Below are 15,839 nucleotides of genomic sequence, written 5' to 3' on the forward strand. Positions count from 1 at the left end.
CGGGAAATCGGACCGATTGGAAGTTACACAGCTTTCCATGGACGTCGATGTTCCTTGTTGACCTAACATTTATCGTTGGAAGACCATTGAATTTGTTTTAGACCGATGACCGAACAAGGTGGAATAAATGACGAAAGTGTAATGGACGATGATGATGGGATGATCATGGTGAGTATTCTGTGTTCACGTCATCTCATAAAAACCAAGGGAGTGCACAGCATGAGTAGATGCATGACAGGATGATGAATATTTTGAACTGATAGCTAGTGAAATCACCCACACGACCTTTATGCTTCAACCTTCCCAACGATCTCCTTCCCCTCCGCCCCCTCGTCGTCTTCTTCCAAAACACCCACTTCCCATTCCCCACTCACATCCCATCGACTTCCCGGTGCGCTTGCACTCAGGTATTTGGTGAATTTCATCACACCTGGATCACGGAGGACGAGTACGAGTCTGTTGAAACATACAGCTTGCGTGAGGAGAGGTCCATCGTCATTGGCGTCAGCATCTGAATCCGAGTCGAAATCAGAAGGAGAAAGTTGGTCTGGATCGATTTCCAATTCTATCGTACCGTTGGCATCTTCTTGATCCTCTCCGTCCTCTAAATCTCCTTGCCCATCTCCAGATTCCTCCTTTGGACGGTCTGCCTGAGACGATTCACCCTTCGAAGTTTCATTCGGCTCTTGAGTGTCGGGTTTGTTTCCTAGCTCGTTGTCCTCCTGATGATCGTTGACCTTGACTGCGCGACTACTTTGATATACCGCTGGATCCTCATTCTCATCCGGCGCAGCTAGATAACAATCCCACCCACCATGTTCGATAAGCCCGTCTTCCTCGTCACTCCCCGGTTGTACATCCGCCCACCAAGTAAGACCAAGACAAACGTCCAATCGTGCTTCTCCATTCTTATCTTCTCCATTGGCAAGTGTATAATCTAGACCATGTCTGAATCGACGACCTTCGGCTCGATATCCGACCGGAGCGAGGGACGAAACGACAGACAACCAAGCTCGGAAAGCTTCTGACGGTATTAATTCGAAGAGGATACGATGAAGATGAGGGGTCCGTGATGAAGAGGAAGAGAGAGAAGCATAGCGATGCTTGGATGTCGGTCCTTGAAGTTTCCATCCATCCCCTTCACCAAGGTCCTGGGGAGGGATTAGTCTATCGGGATAATCTGCTTTGTCGACGGCTTCAGTCTCTCTCTTGAGTTCCTCCGCGAGTTCTGGAAGAAGGACACTGTGCATGACAATCTCTGAAGCAGCGGCGAACTGCTGTGAGAGTCGTTCGAGTGTTTGTGGATTGAGGTAGGAAGGGGCTAGGAAGTCCGAGAGAAATGTGAGGTGAGTAGGTTTGAGACCGAGAGGAGGTTCGTCGTTGTATGGTGTAAAAGGTATGGTAGGAGCAGAAGTCTACATGGTGAGCTATGGACGGAACAGTCATCGTTAGATTGCTCACGATCTGAGCGAGGGAACTGAGATCTTGCTTCTTCTTGGCGGCATCCTCAACTTCATAACCTTCTTCTCCTTCCACAGGTCGATGAAACCTGACAGTCAGTGATGCATACAATGCTTCTAAAAGAGAGACTGACCATCCACTGACACCCAATCGCTGTCGGCCGTCCCCCACGATAACTTCTTCCACTGAATGATAACTTCTCCCTGGTTGAACTTCGAAAAAGACTATCTGACCCCATTTGACATCAACCTTGAGGGTCCGCTTCACCCCTGGAAGTCCAACTTCTTCTCCACTCTCCACAGGATAGAGTTCAAGTGCACCCCCCCAAGCAGGGTTCCAGCCCTTCAGGAACTGACCGTCCGCAGAGATGATGAGGGAAGTATCGGAAGAAGATGGGGCGTCCAAAGGGGAATTTGGTAGGTAAAGGATGAACGAGATGAGCCTAGTTGAGATAGAATCATCATGTAGCAAAAGATGTGATCTGGTATATTAGCTTGTAATTTGTGAACTGTGTGTACATGCTAACCCTTGTGTGTATAAACCTACAGACAAGTCCGTTTTAGAACCTGATAATGGTCCACACCCTGTGACTTGCCGAACGAGATTGCGAAATTCTTGTGAATACAGGGCGTTCTTCAAAGCGGCACTTTGAGGTAGAGCTCGGAGTGTCCCCTCAGGTAAGTGCTTTGGATCAAGAGAAGATAAATCAGGTGTTTGACGTATCTAAATATCAGGACTTTTCTTCATACAAAAAAAGAAGCTCACCTTGTAAATATCAGTTTCTTTCTGTTCCCAACCCCATCCTGGAAGACTACCATCTTCTCCTCGTACACCATACGTTTTTGTCTCCTCGACGAAGCTTTCCAGCTGGATATCAGAATAGCTCTCCTCAGGAGAACAGTGAAAACATACCAGTTCATCGCTCAGCAGTCCTCCCACAACGGCATGTCGATAAGGAGTAGCTTGAAGATAATTTTGTCGATGTACTCGTAAGTCCTCAACTGAGGGCGATATGATACCTTTTATCGATATCGACTCTCTCCTTGTTCTCTTATTCGACTGCTCAAAAGGACTGGGAGAACGACTTCTTACCTTGACCGTCATTATGAGATGGGGTTAATGGGTGCTCGTGCTACAGTAGAAACAGTTGATCGAAAAATTTCCATGAAAAAGGAACCGGCATGTGATCGATGACATAACCGGAACATTCATTCCCCACAAGCCCCGTCATATGACACACACTCACCCACGTCTCTCTGTCTCTTCTTTCTCTCTCTCTTCCTCTTCACTATCATCACCTGTATTCCTCTCTACATTCCCTCCGATCAGTGATATATCCTCACGATGGACACCAACAACCTTGAGCCAGAGATCGACCGTTTCGCACGAAGCTTGGTCTCTCTTGACCCGTGAGTTCTCACATTCCACTAATCCGTCAGGTGAATGCAGCTGACACGTCAGGATTGATTATGACGATTGCATCAATGAGTTCTTCGAAGTGAGTTGTTTTTACTCTCTGCCATATTGGAGCTCATTCATAGGCCAACGCTGTCTTTGACAGCGGAAGGATGCTCGTCCACGGGTCCTCGAGGATCAAGAAGATCGCTTGGCTTTTCGCTACTCCCGCCAAGGAGAGTGGCCTCGTAGCCAAACCAGAGTACGACGAAAAGTGAGTCGATTTGTTGTATCATGACACTTGATACTTTCGTTCACACCACAGAACTCAGCTGCTTAAAGTCAAATGGAAACGCACGTTTGTCTTACCATCGATCCCCTCTTACCTTCCCATCATCTCAAACTTTTCCAGAGCTGAACGCACTTTCAACGCCTCCGTCGACTTTCATCTGGCGGCGGATGACGGGGTTGGAGAAGGCGATAATACGACCTCTGGACGTAAACTCTACGTGACGAAGATGGGACCGATCCATCGGGATTTGTTCCCTCTCGAAGGTCTCATGTGAGTACATAGTTTGATCTTCGATCGATGCGTAGACATCGCTGATCCGTAGCCCGTACTACTTCATCAAAGGTATCTTAGGTCTGATCGCCCTTTTGGTTGCAAATCTCGCCCTTTTCTACCGCAGTCACCCTCCGTCCCAGGGTGTCCCTCGTATGGTCTTCGTTGGTGTCTACGATACCGTCGAAGCTATCTGGAATTGGCTCAACGCCGAACGTGCCAGACGTCAAGCCATTGCAGAGCAGTGGAGAAGCGGCAAGGAGAAGGATCTGCGCGAGTGAGTACTGCCATTCTAGTTCAGGTCCCAACTGACACCTAGCTTTCTCACAAATGCCAAGACTTCCGCCGGGGACTTATCCCAGCAGCTTGAAGCTCGTGCCAAGAAAGCAGGCATTCCCGTGGAGGACTACAAAAGAAGGGCGTCGGCGATCATGTCTGAGATGCAGAAACGAGCATCCGAGGCTATCATATACTTTGAAGGGAAAGAGAAGGACGTGAAAGCCAAAGGTCAGTACTCAAGGCACCATCAGAGTTAACATTGATGCCAGCAGTCAAAGACACAAAACAGGATGTCCAGAAGAAAGCTCAGTCGACTCAAGGGAACAGTGGAGATTCCCCCCCTCAACACCATTCCTCCGGCTCGGAGCATAATCACGAAGGCTCCGGTTCCTCTCACAGCCGTAATGACTCCAGTGTCTCTCATGATCCTGAATCGGCTAATGCCACGACTGGTGAGTAACCCTCTAGAGGCACTGAAACTGGTGGCATACTGATGACAGCAGTAAACGATACTAGCGATGAGGAGGAAAAGCAAGAACAAGAAGACCGTCCCCGGACCCCAATGGGCGGACACGACCCTACCGCTCCTAATGCTCCGTCCTACGCTCAGGCTGCAGCCAACTAAGCGCGGTTGACGGCACCTTACAAGGAGCTTGTGTATAACGAAAAAGACGGATAAGATTCAGGAACAATGGAAAATGTGTATATATATAGATAGTCAAGTTTCATGTAGCGCCACCGAAATTTATGCACCATGAGTGAAAAGATCATCCCGGATTCCCAACGTTCAGTAGATGATTTCAATGTCGAATCTCCCAAGTAATTTGCTGGGGGAGTTGGACTTCCGTATACCCCAAGTTTCAGACACTTGACCTCCTTCTGCATTGTCAGTAATCATGGGGAGAATAGGACTGACCGCCGACACTACAAAACGCGTTACCCGATCAAGCTTCTGACACAGTTTTAGCTCCGTGCGAAATTGTCAAGACCAGACCGAAGGTCGAAGGATCTGCGTCGAGGGTGATGAGCTACTTGTAGGGACTTGAACTAGTTGCAAGAGGATACGAGGGTCGAAGCAAATAGTTCGAGGAGTGAATAATAAGTTTCGGCAAATGTATAAGAGAACTTGTATGTTGAGACAGACAAGATACATTCGTCGAAGTTGTTCTAAGCTATGCACTACCTTATGTACATGGAATGAGAGTGTAATGTAGATAAGGGTGGCTGGTAGTGTTTATCGGTGGCGGGTAGCTGGATATTACCCGAACTAGCAACTTCGACGCACGTGGTCATGACAGAAATGTTCGTCGTTTGATGGATGCTGAACGACTTGAGATATGACCAAGTATGTGGAGGTGGACCGTCACTCTATATCGTGTTGAAGCACACCCCCTAGCCGTCCGACAGGCCACGGTGTCTCTCAAGTGCACGACAGAGGCCAAAAACGGAATGTGAACTACGTTGTTTGGAACTTTTCATTCAAGAGCTCGCTGTTTCAGCGGTTAACACACTCGGTTTCGTGGTGTAGCTGGTTTATCACATAATCTTAACACGCACGTGCATGTTGAGCGGTTATGGTCCCCGGTTCGAGCCCGGGCGAAATCAACCTTTTACCATCATCGGTTTCATGAACCGATAGCTACAATCATGTAGATGCATATATAACCATATCAATAGTGAAAGCTTCAAAAGTTATTTAGTAAATACACGCCCGGTGCTCTTCTGTAGGCATTCTGAACCTATCGGAGCAAAGATTAGCATGATTATACCGCAAACCAGTTGCGTCGAAACACAATCAAGAAGGGGTTTCGGGAGGAGCGACGCAGGTGATGCCGTGTATATTCACTCTTGGTATGGAACGATCTGCTTGTTCAGTATGAGACGCCATCGAGATCCACTGACTGACCTCAAAAACCAATGGTGAGCTCCTGCTGCGGGCACTGAATCCTACGCCTGCTATCACCTCAGCGCTGGATCTGATTGTGATAAGACAACTCACTCTCCTGAGCCAAGGACTAGCGCGCCGGTGTCCGACGCCAATCTCTGTTCGCTCCCGAGGAGGAGGAAAAAGTGGTCGTAGAAGCGGGTCGTAAGGGGAGAGATGCCTGAGTCACAACCGCTGGAATTGTGGTTGGCATCGATAAACCGTGGATGTCTGTGAAAGAAGTAGGAGTTGTTTGGACGATGGGATCAGGACGTTTCCTCTTCGGAACGTGGACGAAAAATCCCGGAGTTTCTGTGGTCGTCATCGATAGACCACCGATGTCTATGGAGGAGGTAAGATTTGGTTGGACGATGGGAGCAGGACGTTTTCTCTTTGGGATGTTGAGGAAAACACCCGGAAGTTGGGTACGTTGTTTGAAACGTGCATCATCCGCTGGTTTGATGGTGGAGCGGTACTTGGCGTCTTTTGCAGCGCGAGCGGCCATGATGACGTTACGGTTGAAACTTTTCGAAGACGAGTTGCGGTGGAAGACAAAATCGTAGTAGTGACCTGAGGGGGACGGTCTTTGGCACAAGTATTGTGCTAAAAGGGGCGAGCTGGGGTCCACTAAGTACCAACCATCATCGCGCATTCGCTTGTTCGATACCCAGCCTTTTTCATCGTGAGTGTCATTATACATTGTAACGAGTTTGTTGAGGTCTTGCGCGTAGTAAGACTCTGGGATGCGGGATTCGGCAACATAAACTGCTATGGTTGTATAGTATGTTGGTGGTAGATAACGATCAACGGGATAAAATTTGAGCTCGATACCCAAGTTATCGCGAATAGGTTCGGTGAGTGATGTCAAACGCTCGACATCGACTGGGCTCGATAGACCTACGAAACCAGTAAGACTAGTTTCCGAAATGTTGACCTTGAACGGTTAGGTAGGAAAGTATCCTCTGTTTCCTAGGGTAGATTTGAGGTAATTCGTCACGTATTGTTCCCCATGATCCTTCCTGTTGAATTGACTCTGTCCTGAATTCAAATGACCTTTCCCAAAGTACATTTCAAACTTGATCAGAGTCACTCGATCTGAATTCCGTGATCCATCCCACCTGCATACTAATCCTCTTGCTTCCAGAGCCGACTTCATGGCATCCAAGGCTCTCTCGTCAACCGATCGATCGAGGTGTCGTTCCATTGGAAGTCTTACGACCGCACAAGAAAGTTTGGCGGCAGACAAAGGTTTGACGTTTTCAGCGACGAAGAGGGTCATGTCGACCTTGACGGGACCAGCAGGGGTAAGTGGAGGAGGGGGAAGTATGATCTGAGGAATTTCCTTGAGAACTAACTGGAGTTGTTCTTTGGCCGAGGTGGCTGAAGAGTTATCGAGCTCGTAAACCTTGATACTGCATGGTTCAAAACAATAAGTGAGAAGATTATAATCGACAGGGTTCTTGATAAGGGAACTACTTGCACCAGCGGGAAGGGGAATGGCTCCAGCGAGTTGAAAGGGTTCACTTTGAACAGTCAGCTTCATGAGTCATATGTGGATGATCGGCAATACTGACCGAGGAGCCCTATGCTCTTCTTGAAGGATAGCTACGCCGGACATTGTGGTAGTAATACTGTATATGAATCGCGGTAGCAATGTGATGAAGTGAAAGAGTTCGTGGGAGGGGTATCCGGTGTCGTGATTAGGAGTACTCCTGGCTGTCGCTCTTGAAGTCCATTGTAGATGTTGTATATACGTTGTTGTGCATGACGCTGTCCGAGTTGCTCCTCCGTTGAGATGCCTCGGGTAACATCCCTGTTGTCGATGTTGTTTATTGTACTTGATGTTGAGGATTCCTTGTATATGTCCTCTCGGTCACGTGAGTCAGCACGAGCCACTCTGGAATGCTACTCGTCCGCTTAATTCAATTGTGTAAAAAGTCTTGAATTTTTGCTTGAATTCCCCGAGGGGCAATGTCTTCCTCCTCTCTGCAGCTACTCGTCTGTGCGAGCACCGTGGCCATGCAGCGAAAGCAATCGTGATCAGCGCGAGGCACATATGCATACAGAAAGTGGCCAAGACTAAAGTGAACGAGATGGGTATCACGATATAAGAACATGAGAAGGGGAAGATAGTCGAAGCAGATTATGACGATGGCTCAGTCAAAGGTCACTTTACTTCCTGAAGCCGGGACGATACCACCGGTTCTAGCACCCCTGACCATTAGCAATTGTATCCATATGATGAATAACACTCACCCTCTGGGAGCACCGCGTCCTCTACCACCGCCACGACCACCACCACGGTCACCGAAACCACCACGACCGCCACCCCTTCCACCTCTACCACCCCTGTCACCTCCATATCCTCTGTCTCCACCGAATCCGCCACGGCCACCTCCACGTCCCCCACGGAAACCTCCACGACCACCGCCGCCGCCGCCACCTTCTCTATCAGGCTTGGGACCGGAGTAATCTACTCGGATCCTCCTACCGGATAGCTCTTTGCCATTCATGGCCTCCAGAGCGGCGGTAGCTTGATCGACATCGGCAAATTCGACATACCCGAAACCTTTTGGGGCACCAGTCTCGCGATCGGTGGGAAGACTGACACGTTGAATATCACCGAAATCTCCGAACGCTTCATAGACGGCATCTTCGTTCAGGTCATAACTCAGACCACCGAGATACAGAGTAGCGGCGGGAGCTGATCGCTGGTCATTGAACTTTTGTGCACGACGCTCGACAGGGTTGTCGGTTTTTTCGGCGGCAAAGTCACATCGGATAGCACGACCATCGATCTCGTGTCCGGTCATAGCGACGGCTTTGGCAGCTTCTTCAGCTGTCTTGAAACGCACGAAACCGAACCCTTTAGATTTCTGGTTTTGATGGTCGAACATGACACGGGCTTCGACGACTTCACCACAAGACTGGAACTCTGACGCGAGCCACTCGTTGTCGACGTTCCAAGAGAGACCACCGACATAGACGTTGGCAGTGGGTTCGGCTTCCCCATCAGTGCGAGACTTTTTGGCGGGAGCTTGAGCCTCTTGGTCGGCTTTACGTTTACCTACATGTCAGCGGGAATACATTATTAGATAATAGCAACAGATAGTGGAAGTGAGAAGGTATTATGGGAGTAGGAAGCGGAGACCCACCATGCCCATTGATCTCAGATTTGACAGCAGGTTTATCCTCCTCTTCATCAAGCTCGTCCTCCTCGTCATCATCAGAGTCATCACTGTCCTCTTCACTCTCTGCGTCTTTGGCAGGAGCGGAAGGCTCCTCGTCGCTCTCGTCTGAACTTTCATCGTCACTGTCTTCTTTGCCCGCGGGCTTGGTTTTTACACCTTGCGCTTTACTTGGCTCATCATCAGAATCGCTTTCTCCCTCAGAATCAGACGAATCATCCTGAAGGTCAGTACTGATAGAGGGGCGCCACATCTTCATACTGACCTCGGCCGGTGTGACAGCGGACACTTGTACTTTCTCGTCCTCTGATGACTCATCCTCTTCTGATGATTCCTCATCTGAGGATTCATCCTCTTCGTCCTCTTCATCTGAAGAGCTCTCGGAAAGGGCAGGAGGAGGAGTAGGTTCCTTTTTCTTGGACTTTTTCTTTTCCTGAGAGTCAACCACTGGTACACATCACACCTCGTCTGGGATGACTCGGGGATCGACTTTAGGTATGATGTCGATGAACCAATATGATAGAGAACAACATATGGAATGGAGAAAAACTTACTTTGGTGGCTGTGAACGGAGCAGGAGCAGGGGGGACCTCTTCTTTTACCTTTTTAGATGATTTCTTGTCTGCGTTGGCTTTAGCAGCGACGGCGGGAGGCGCGGATGCCTTGACGGTGGTCTTTTCTTTCTTGGCCATTTTTGTAAATTGTAGGAGGGGAAAGGGGAAGAAAAATATAACTTTTGGTGGGAAAGAGAGGATGGGTGGGAGAGGAGCGAGTGAAGAGGGAGACACAAATTTTGAAGCCTAAACTCTCCCCCCGGTTTGGCGGTGCCTAAATCACGTGACTGAAATCTCCACTTTGGCGGATGGAAGGGTGTCTTCGGTGGTCGGTGGCGATCGATGAATATCGATGTGCTGTCCTGAAGTGCATTCTACCAGATCGTCCATGCTGCATGCTGCATGCTGCTAACTGAGACCTGGTACCTGCATCTATATGCTTCATAAGAAGAGAAATAAGCCACCAGCTAGCAGCTAGCAGCTCCTTGCTCCAAATTTCCATTCCCATTTTCTGGCTCTGGGTTGTCGATGGTAAAATTGATCGTGATCCGGAAAGAGAAGGGGTTCCAAACCCACAGGGACACCTGATAGCACTCAGAAGACCATTGTAAGATCATCTGATACTTGTGTGCCCTCCACCATACATTACGCTGTCCTCACCATCCCTCCCGTTACTCTCAGTGTGGCAAAAGCCAGGTGCGACTTCGGCCGAAGACCGCCGCGTAAAACCGGACAACTTGATCCCTGAATCTTCTTCACTTGGTACGGAAAACCACCCGACCAAAACGACATTCCTCCTTTTCCTCCACATTCCTTCAACTTCAAGATCTCGTCATGTTCGCTCGTTCTGCGCGGAGCATCGCCACTCCTCTACGTACTCTCTCGCTGCAAGTGGGTCTATTGTCTCAGTCACCTAATCTTAGCTGACCGTCAGGCCTCCAGAGGGTACGCTTCAGCTGTTGAATCCGGCCCCACATCTGCATTTGCGGGGAAGAAGGGAGCAGACGTGAGCTTACAGCATTGTGGATGTCGGTCCAGCTGATAGATCCAGGGCAACTACCTGGTGACTCTGGTTCCTGGTGACGGTCAGTTCAAAATCATCTCTGAGACATTGTATTGACTAGTAGGTATCGGTCCTGAAATCGCCGATTCAGTGAAGGAGATTTTCAAGGTTGCCAAGGTGAGCTGCGTCGATATGTATTGTGGATAAGATACGCAGCAAGGAGAAGATGTAGTAGCTATTGGTTCTTGAGCTGACAAGTAGGCTCCTATCGCTTGGGAAGAAGTCGATGTCACACCTATCCTGAAAAATGGCAAGACTGTCATTCCCGATGATGCTATCAAGAGTATCAAGTCCAACACTGTAGCTTTGAAAGGCCCCCTAGCTACTCCTAGTGAGTAACAATGATATTTCGACATGCCAAGATGGTACATGTGCAGCTGGGACGGGCAGAAGCTGATCGTCGTAGTTGGCAAAGGCCATGTATCTCTCAACCTCACTTTACGTCGTACTTTTTCATTATTCGCCAATGTCCGACCTTGCGTCTCCATTCAGGGATACAAAACAGCATATGACAATGTCAACACTGTATTGATCCGAGAGAACACGGAAGGAGAATATTCAGGTATCGAACATGAGGTAAGGTCATCCTCAATGTGTGCACACGAGACTAATCATCAAGATAATTGATGGTGTCGTTCAGTCAATCAAATTGATCACGTACGAGGCTTCCGAACGAGTAGCACGTTACGCATTCCACTATGCCACTGAAAACGGCAGAAACAGGGTTACGGCCGTACATAAGGCAAACATCATGCAAGTCTTTTTGCGTGCTTGGAGAATAGAAAAACTGACGGATAGGAAGATGTCAGATGGAATGTTCTTGACTGCCTGTCGTGCTGTTGCAAAAGAATACCCAAAGATCGCCTATGACGAGGATTTACTCGATCGAGTCTGTCTTCGGGTAAAGTTTCTTTTTTTGCCTTGATGTCAATGCTGATATCAGATCGCTCAGGATCCTGGACCTTATTCAGACAGAGTCATGGTCATGCCGAATTTGTAAGTTAACTCCAATACTGGTGGGATCATCTGACCAGACCAGGTACGGTGACATTTTATCCGACTTGTCGGCAGGCTTAATCGGCGGTCTCGGCTTGACACCGTAAGTTGCCTCGTCAGAATAGCTCAACATGATGATGCTGACTATGCAGCTCTGGGAACATTGGCAGGGTAAATCTCTCACTGTTGGATTGTCCATAGCTGACTTGATAGGACGCCTCGATCTTCGAAGCAGTCCACGGATCTGCTCCTGACATTGCTGTACGTTTGCGTCAATCCTCAACTTTACCTGACGTATGCTGATCGACCCAGGGCAAAGGATTAGCAAACCCGACCGCGCTTCTCCTGTCGTCCTTGATGATGCTTCGGTAAGTGACGTGATAAGGATTTATCACATCGTTGGTTGATGAATCAGTCATATGTCGCTGGGTTCATTCGCGGACAAAATCGAAAAAGCCACATTGAGCGTGAGTTGAAGCAAATCGTCATGATGTTACAAAAGTCCAACACGCATCATGCTGCTGCGGAATGACGCATGTCGTCACACATACGAAAAAGCAGCATGTGCTACGTAAGGAGGGTCAGTGGGAATGTTTGGCTGATCTACAGACTATCGCAGAGGGAAAGCACATCACCCGCGATTTGGGCGGCAAAGCGGGCACGAAAGAATACACAGAGGCGATCCTTGGCAAGTTGTGATCGTCCTCATATATCACACGTCCTTTTGGTGTGTAGACGGCGTTGGTGTAGAGAAATGCATAGGAAAAGCATTGTGATCTGTCCCTAGTGCTCACCATCTCATGTCTGAAACGTGGACACCGAATGGGTCATCAGTCCATCGGCAGTCGGCATACACCTGCAACAAAACTCCAAGTGGTAGATGAGAGATTTGCTAAAGTGTCCAACACGAATAATTTGTCACTCCTAAATATCCATTTCTGATACATTGGTTCGGAAGGCCTAAATAATTGGCGAGGCAGGACAAATTGAGATTCCCAAACGGGTAAGTTGGTAAAACAAATAAGTACTGGTTTGTATAATGTCGAGAAGATGAATAACGTTTCATCCGACCAACGTCATACTTACATTATCTCTAATCTATCCCCGTCATTCGTAATCTATCGTTTCTTCTCAAACCCCATCCGATACTATGTTGTCATGCATCTTGTGGAGCGAAGAGGACGATCTCCGGTGTCATGGTGCTTAAATACCACCCTAAACATCTTTCTTCTTCCTCAACAAACAATCTCTTCTCATCTAACAATCCAACTCCCAAGTCACTTGGAATAATCTTACCGTCTTTACTCGCATCATCAATAATCACTTGACAACCTAGTCACCTAGTTATCTCATTGATCACTTTCATTTCATACATCCCACTTGTATCTCCTCCCTTCGACATTTCGTGTTCCCACCACATTGGACGCGTCGCGTTCCTCAAAAACGGTGAGTTCCTTTCCTTTCCATCAGATCGGATCAGTCAGTCTGCAGCCTGCAGTCGGAGAGTTCGGAAGCTCGGCCACCTCGGATCGGAGATTTTCTTTCTTTCAAGCCCACGACGTCATTCTTTCATTCTCGTCCCATTCCTCCATTTCCGGAACTCGCACGCGTAGGCCGTGTTCTTTCCCCTTCTTTTCTCTGCTTTTCCGGCCGCATCGGCTCCCGGCTCTCAGCTGTGCCGCTGGCCACTGTAGAGGTTTTAGGAATGAGGAGCTGCTACATGCTGCATTGCTGCAGCGTAATTCTACCGCGTCGTCTTCCATCTCTCTCACGGAATTAGTCATCTATCGTTTTATCTTTCATCATGTCCAATTGAAAGTACTTCACTCGTATGATTGTGTGACCATTCCTTGCAGAGTCGTGTTCTTGAGCTGATCTTCAGAAGACGCACGGTATATACGCTACCACGACCCATCCTTTTTGAAGATCTCACTCCACACGCCCCTTTGAAAGTCACCCCTTCGTCATAACTTCTTTGGACGTGCTACTACTGTACTGCCGACTCGTACTCCTTTCATCCCCGCAGTTTACTCCACCCTTGGCAATCCCTCAAATTCTTACATCGCCTTTTTCGAACTCATAACTTTTCGTACCTACAATACTACTCTACTCATCCACGGTACCACAATCGATTATTGCCACCAAGTCGGCCTTCTTGACCCGGACACTCCTTTGAGACACGTTTTTCGTCCCCTCGGCCTCGGTCTCTTTTTCCCTATATCATATCTCGTCGCGTCCCAGACGTCATTCCATCGTCAGACTTCTTCAAAGCTCCACAGTCTTTACTGTCCGACCCTCTCTCTCATTCCACCACAATGACATATGACACACTCCCAGTCCCGATCCCTGTCTCTCCCGCCGATTCAGATATCTTGACTTTCTCCGATTCGCCTTCCTGGTCACCTGCCTCTTTCGCCTCTTCAGCTCTACCCATCACCCCTCAAACGAAAGATGAAGCCCGTCTTGCCGCCCCACCACCCTTCTCACCTCGTCGAACACCCGGATCGTCTCACTTTCATTATTCTGGCGCCATAGCTGGAGACGCAAGATATCATTATAACCGAGCCCTGGAGGCATTAACTAAAGACCGACCACCGGCTCAAAGAAAAGAAGATTATTCGTCTAGGTTCAAAGAAGAACTCAATCCTTTTGACGTATATATGCTTAATGTGGATAGGAAGGAGTTGGAAAGGAAATTAAAAGCTGAAGGTTCTTCTCAATCGATTGCAAATACAACCAAGGAGAATGGTTTCAGCTCGGGTTCGCCGGTACGTAAGCAAGCTGGATCAGGATCGGCATCAGGTTTAGGATTAGGTTCAGGGTCGGATGAAATGTTAGTTTCGGTCAGTGAAATAGAGGATGGTTCATCTATGGATCATTCTAGTGAAATGAATATCCAACCCAAATTACTCAGTTGGACAGGAGCTCGACAAAATGAAGATACAATGTCGACTTATTCCACTACCACTGGCGAATCTGTCCATTCGGGACACCAACTAAAGTCAATTCTTAAAAACCGTACGGAGAAGAATGGTGTTATGGAAGAGAAGAAGCAAGAAGTTAAGAAATCTAGAAGTCCAGGGGAATTTTGGATGTCTCTGAATCAGCTTGAGAGAATACAATGGGCTGAAACTGCCAGAATAGCAGGTCAAGTTTTACCAACTCCACAAAGAGAGACATTACCATTTTTCAATTTCTTCCCTGAGCCGGGTGCACCTACTCCCCCTCTTACCCTCGCCCCGAGACTAGAAACGGTTTCTGAATCTACTGAAACAACGGAAATGATTGAGATGATGGATTCGATGGAGATTATTTCAGAGATAGGGAGACAGGTATTGACACAAGGTAACAGACCTAAACCTTGGCCTTTGGTCAAACAAGCCGGATCGCAAGGTTCGGTGAATGAAGCGAGGGAAGGTAGGACAGTGAGCGAGGATATGGTATTCACTGCTGGGTTGAGGGTACAAAGAACACGGGCGAATCGACCTCCTCGATGTCTGGCATGATCAATCATCGGTCAATATCACACATTTTCGCCCAACAACGACCTCGTCTCTCCTCGATTCAACATGACGGATCATTCCTCTCTTTCCACTCTGATCCTATCCGCTCCCTTCCGCAAATAGAAAATAGATCCTTCCGCCAATCCACATCAATGTGTCGATTCCCTCCCTAATCGACAACGCCTTCCCGGTCTCCATCCCAGATACCCTTAAAACTGCCTGTTGAGAAAGATGTTGTATGTATATCAATTGTCTGTGAGAATTGAGAATGGAATAATGTAGAGAAGAATATAAAGTAAGAATCACGATCGCTGCGTGAGATAAGTTTGGAAAAGAAGAAGGATTATTGAGGAAAGAAAACTTCACGTGTATACGTTGGAAAATGTAGGAATGTGGTAATAGGAGGAGTAGGAATGAGATTTGTTGTTCGACCAAACTCATACTTGGATCATTGGGTAAGAAAAAAGGTGAAAAGGGTCAGAAACAGATATAAAAGAGGAATGTGAAAGGAGTCTACAAAGAATGTAGCCAATAGTCAATTTGCATAAAGAAGTTGGAAGAACAATTTGTACCAGACATTTTGAATGGAAGTTGGATACCAAATATAATGCATACACCGAATGTCTTGTTCTATTTCTAATTCTCCCTCACTAATTAGTCATAGTGTTTTTGACCGGTACAGATGATTGACTTCCTTTCCTTGACCTTCGAAATTTTTCGAGAGTTGATACTGTATAACGGATGAGTGAGCAAGATGGAGCTCATTTGACTGGTATAGTGGTGGCTTGGACTAATTCCGAGTCTAAATCTAAATTGACCCCATTCGAAGTTGAGTAATGGGGTTCGGAAGTGATATATTTTTGCCAAACTTTGACAATCTGACATCAATTTTACAACTCTTGGTAACCTTGCAG

General features: G+C 47.8%; 6 protein-coding genes across 6 annotated transcripts; 3 read left to right on the forward strand and 3 right to left on the reverse strand.

Moving 5' to 3' along the window:
• Positions 1–212: 212 nt before the first annotated feature.
• On the reverse strand, positions 213–2,585 carry TREMEDRAFT_42106 (uncharacterized protein). The gene is made up of 6 exons (XM_007000930.1): positions 2,374–2,585; positions 2,227–2,328; positions 1,988–2,184; positions 1,595–1,942; positions 1,462–1,549; positions 213–1,415 (listed from the first exon to the last, which is right to left on the reverse strand). The coding sequence occupies exons 1-6, from the start codon at positions 2,563–2,565 to the stop codon at positions 288–290; spliced, it is 2,055 nt and encodes a 684-aa protein (XP_007000992.1). The 5' UTR covers positions 2,566–2,585; the 3' UTR covers positions 213–287.
• A 220-nt stretch (positions 2,586–2,805) lies between these two features.
• TREMEDRAFT_59110 (uncharacterized protein) lies at positions 2,806–4,322 on the forward strand (the record flags this gene model as incomplete). The annotated part of the gene is made up of 8 exons (XM_007001456.1): positions 2,806–2,870; positions 2,923–2,959; positions 3,003–3,130; positions 3,182–3,418; positions 3,471–3,695; positions 3,738–3,925; positions 3,970–4,149; positions 4,201–4,322. 8 exons carry the CDS (start codon positions 2,806–2,808, stop codon positions 4,320–4,322), a joined length of 1,182 nt encoding a protein of 393 aa, XP_007001518.1.
• A 1,014-nt stretch (positions 4,323–5,336) lies between these two features.
• Positions 5,337–6,021, reverse strand: TREMEDRAFT_56089 (uncharacterized protein). Its single transcript, XM_007001012.1, has 3 exons — positions 5,697–6,021; positions 5,604–5,653; positions 5,337–5,560 (listed from the first exon to the last, which is right to left on the reverse strand). The coding sequence occupies exon 1, from the start codon at positions 5,944–5,946 to the stop codon at positions 5,713–5,715; it is 234 nt and encodes a 77-aa protein (XP_007001074.1). The 5' UTR covers positions 5,947–6,021; the 3' UTR covers positions 5,337–5,560; positions 5,604–5,653; positions 5,697–5,712.
• A 1,644-nt stretch (positions 6,022–7,665) lies between these two features.
• On the reverse strand, positions 7,666–9,575 carry TREMEDRAFT_72942 (uncharacterized protein). Its single transcript, XM_007002118.1, has 5 exons — positions 9,364–9,575; positions 9,075–9,242; positions 8,777–9,029; positions 7,878–8,688; positions 7,666–7,835 (listed from the first exon to the last, which is right to left on the reverse strand). The coding sequence occupies exons 1-5, from the start codon at positions 9,499–9,501 to the stop codon at positions 7,778–7,780; spliced, it is 1,428 nt and encodes a 475-aa protein (XP_007002180.1). The 5' UTR covers positions 9,502–9,575; the 3' UTR covers positions 7,666–7,777.
• Positions 9,576–10,197: 622 nt separating this feature from the next.
• On the forward strand, positions 10,198–12,121 carry TREMEDRAFT_26712 (uncharacterized protein; the record flags this gene model as incomplete). Its single annotated transcript, XM_007000723.1, has 15 exons — positions 10,198–10,265; positions 10,306–10,369; positions 10,415–10,448; positions 10,488–10,543; positions 10,628–10,757; positions 10,833–11,002; positions 11,046–11,183; positions 11,229–11,327; positions 11,370–11,422; positions 11,466–11,525; positions 11,575–11,593; positions 11,636–11,683; positions 11,735–11,790; positions 11,838–11,889; positions 12,032–12,121. 15 exons carry the CDS (start codon positions 10,198–10,200, stop codon positions 12,119–12,121), a joined length of 1,137 nt encoding a protein of 378 aa, XP_007000785.1.
• Positions 12,122–13,223: 1,102 nt separating this feature from the next.
• Positions 13,224–14,060, forward strand: TREMEDRAFT_56092 (uncharacterized protein; the record flags this gene model as incomplete). Its single annotated transcript, XM_007001013.1, has 2 exons — positions 13,224–13,259; positions 13,305–14,060. A coding segment is annotated over exon 2 (323 nt), but the record flags the coding sequence as incomplete, so codon positions are not given.
• Positions 14,061–15,839: the final 1,779 nt, after the last annotated feature.

This window comes from Tremella mesenterica (assembly GCF_000271645.1).
Source record: "Tremella mesenterica DSM 1558 unplaced genomic scaffold TREMEscaffold_1, whole genome shotgun sequence".
Taxonomy (NCBI): Eukaryota; Fungi; Basidiomycota; class Tremellomycetes; order Tremellales; family Tremellaceae; genus Tremella; species Tremella mesenterica.

Coding starts and splice junctions, on each gene's coding strand:
- TREMEDRAFT_42106 (XM_007000930.1), bottom strand. CDS start 2,565: ATGACGGTCAAGGTAAGAAGTCGTTCTCCCAGTCCTTTTGAGCAGTCG. Junction 2,329..2,373: donor GACTGCTGAGCGATGAACTG/GTATGTTTTCAC, acceptor TCTGATATCCAG/CTGGAAAGCTTCGTCGAGGA. Junction 1,943..1,987: donor GTAGGTTTATACACACAAGG/GTTAGCATGTAC, acceptor CTAATATACCAG/ATCACATCTTTTGCTACATG.
- TREMEDRAFT_56089 (XM_007001012.1), bottom strand. CDS start 5,946: ATGACGACCACAGAAACTCCGGGATTTTTCGTCCACGTTCCGAAGAGG.
- TREMEDRAFT_72942 (XM_007002118.1), bottom strand. CDS start 9,501: ATGGCCAAGAAAGAAAAGACCACCGTCAAGGCATCCGCGCCTCCCGCC. Junction 9,030..9,074: donor CCGCTGTCACACCGGCCGAG/GTCAGTATGAAG, acceptor ACTGACCTTCAG/GATGATTCGTCTGATTCTGA. Junction 7,836..7,877: donor GGACGCGGTGCTCCCAGAGG/GTGAGTGTTATT, acceptor GCTAATGGTCAG/GGGTGCTAGAACCGGTGGTA.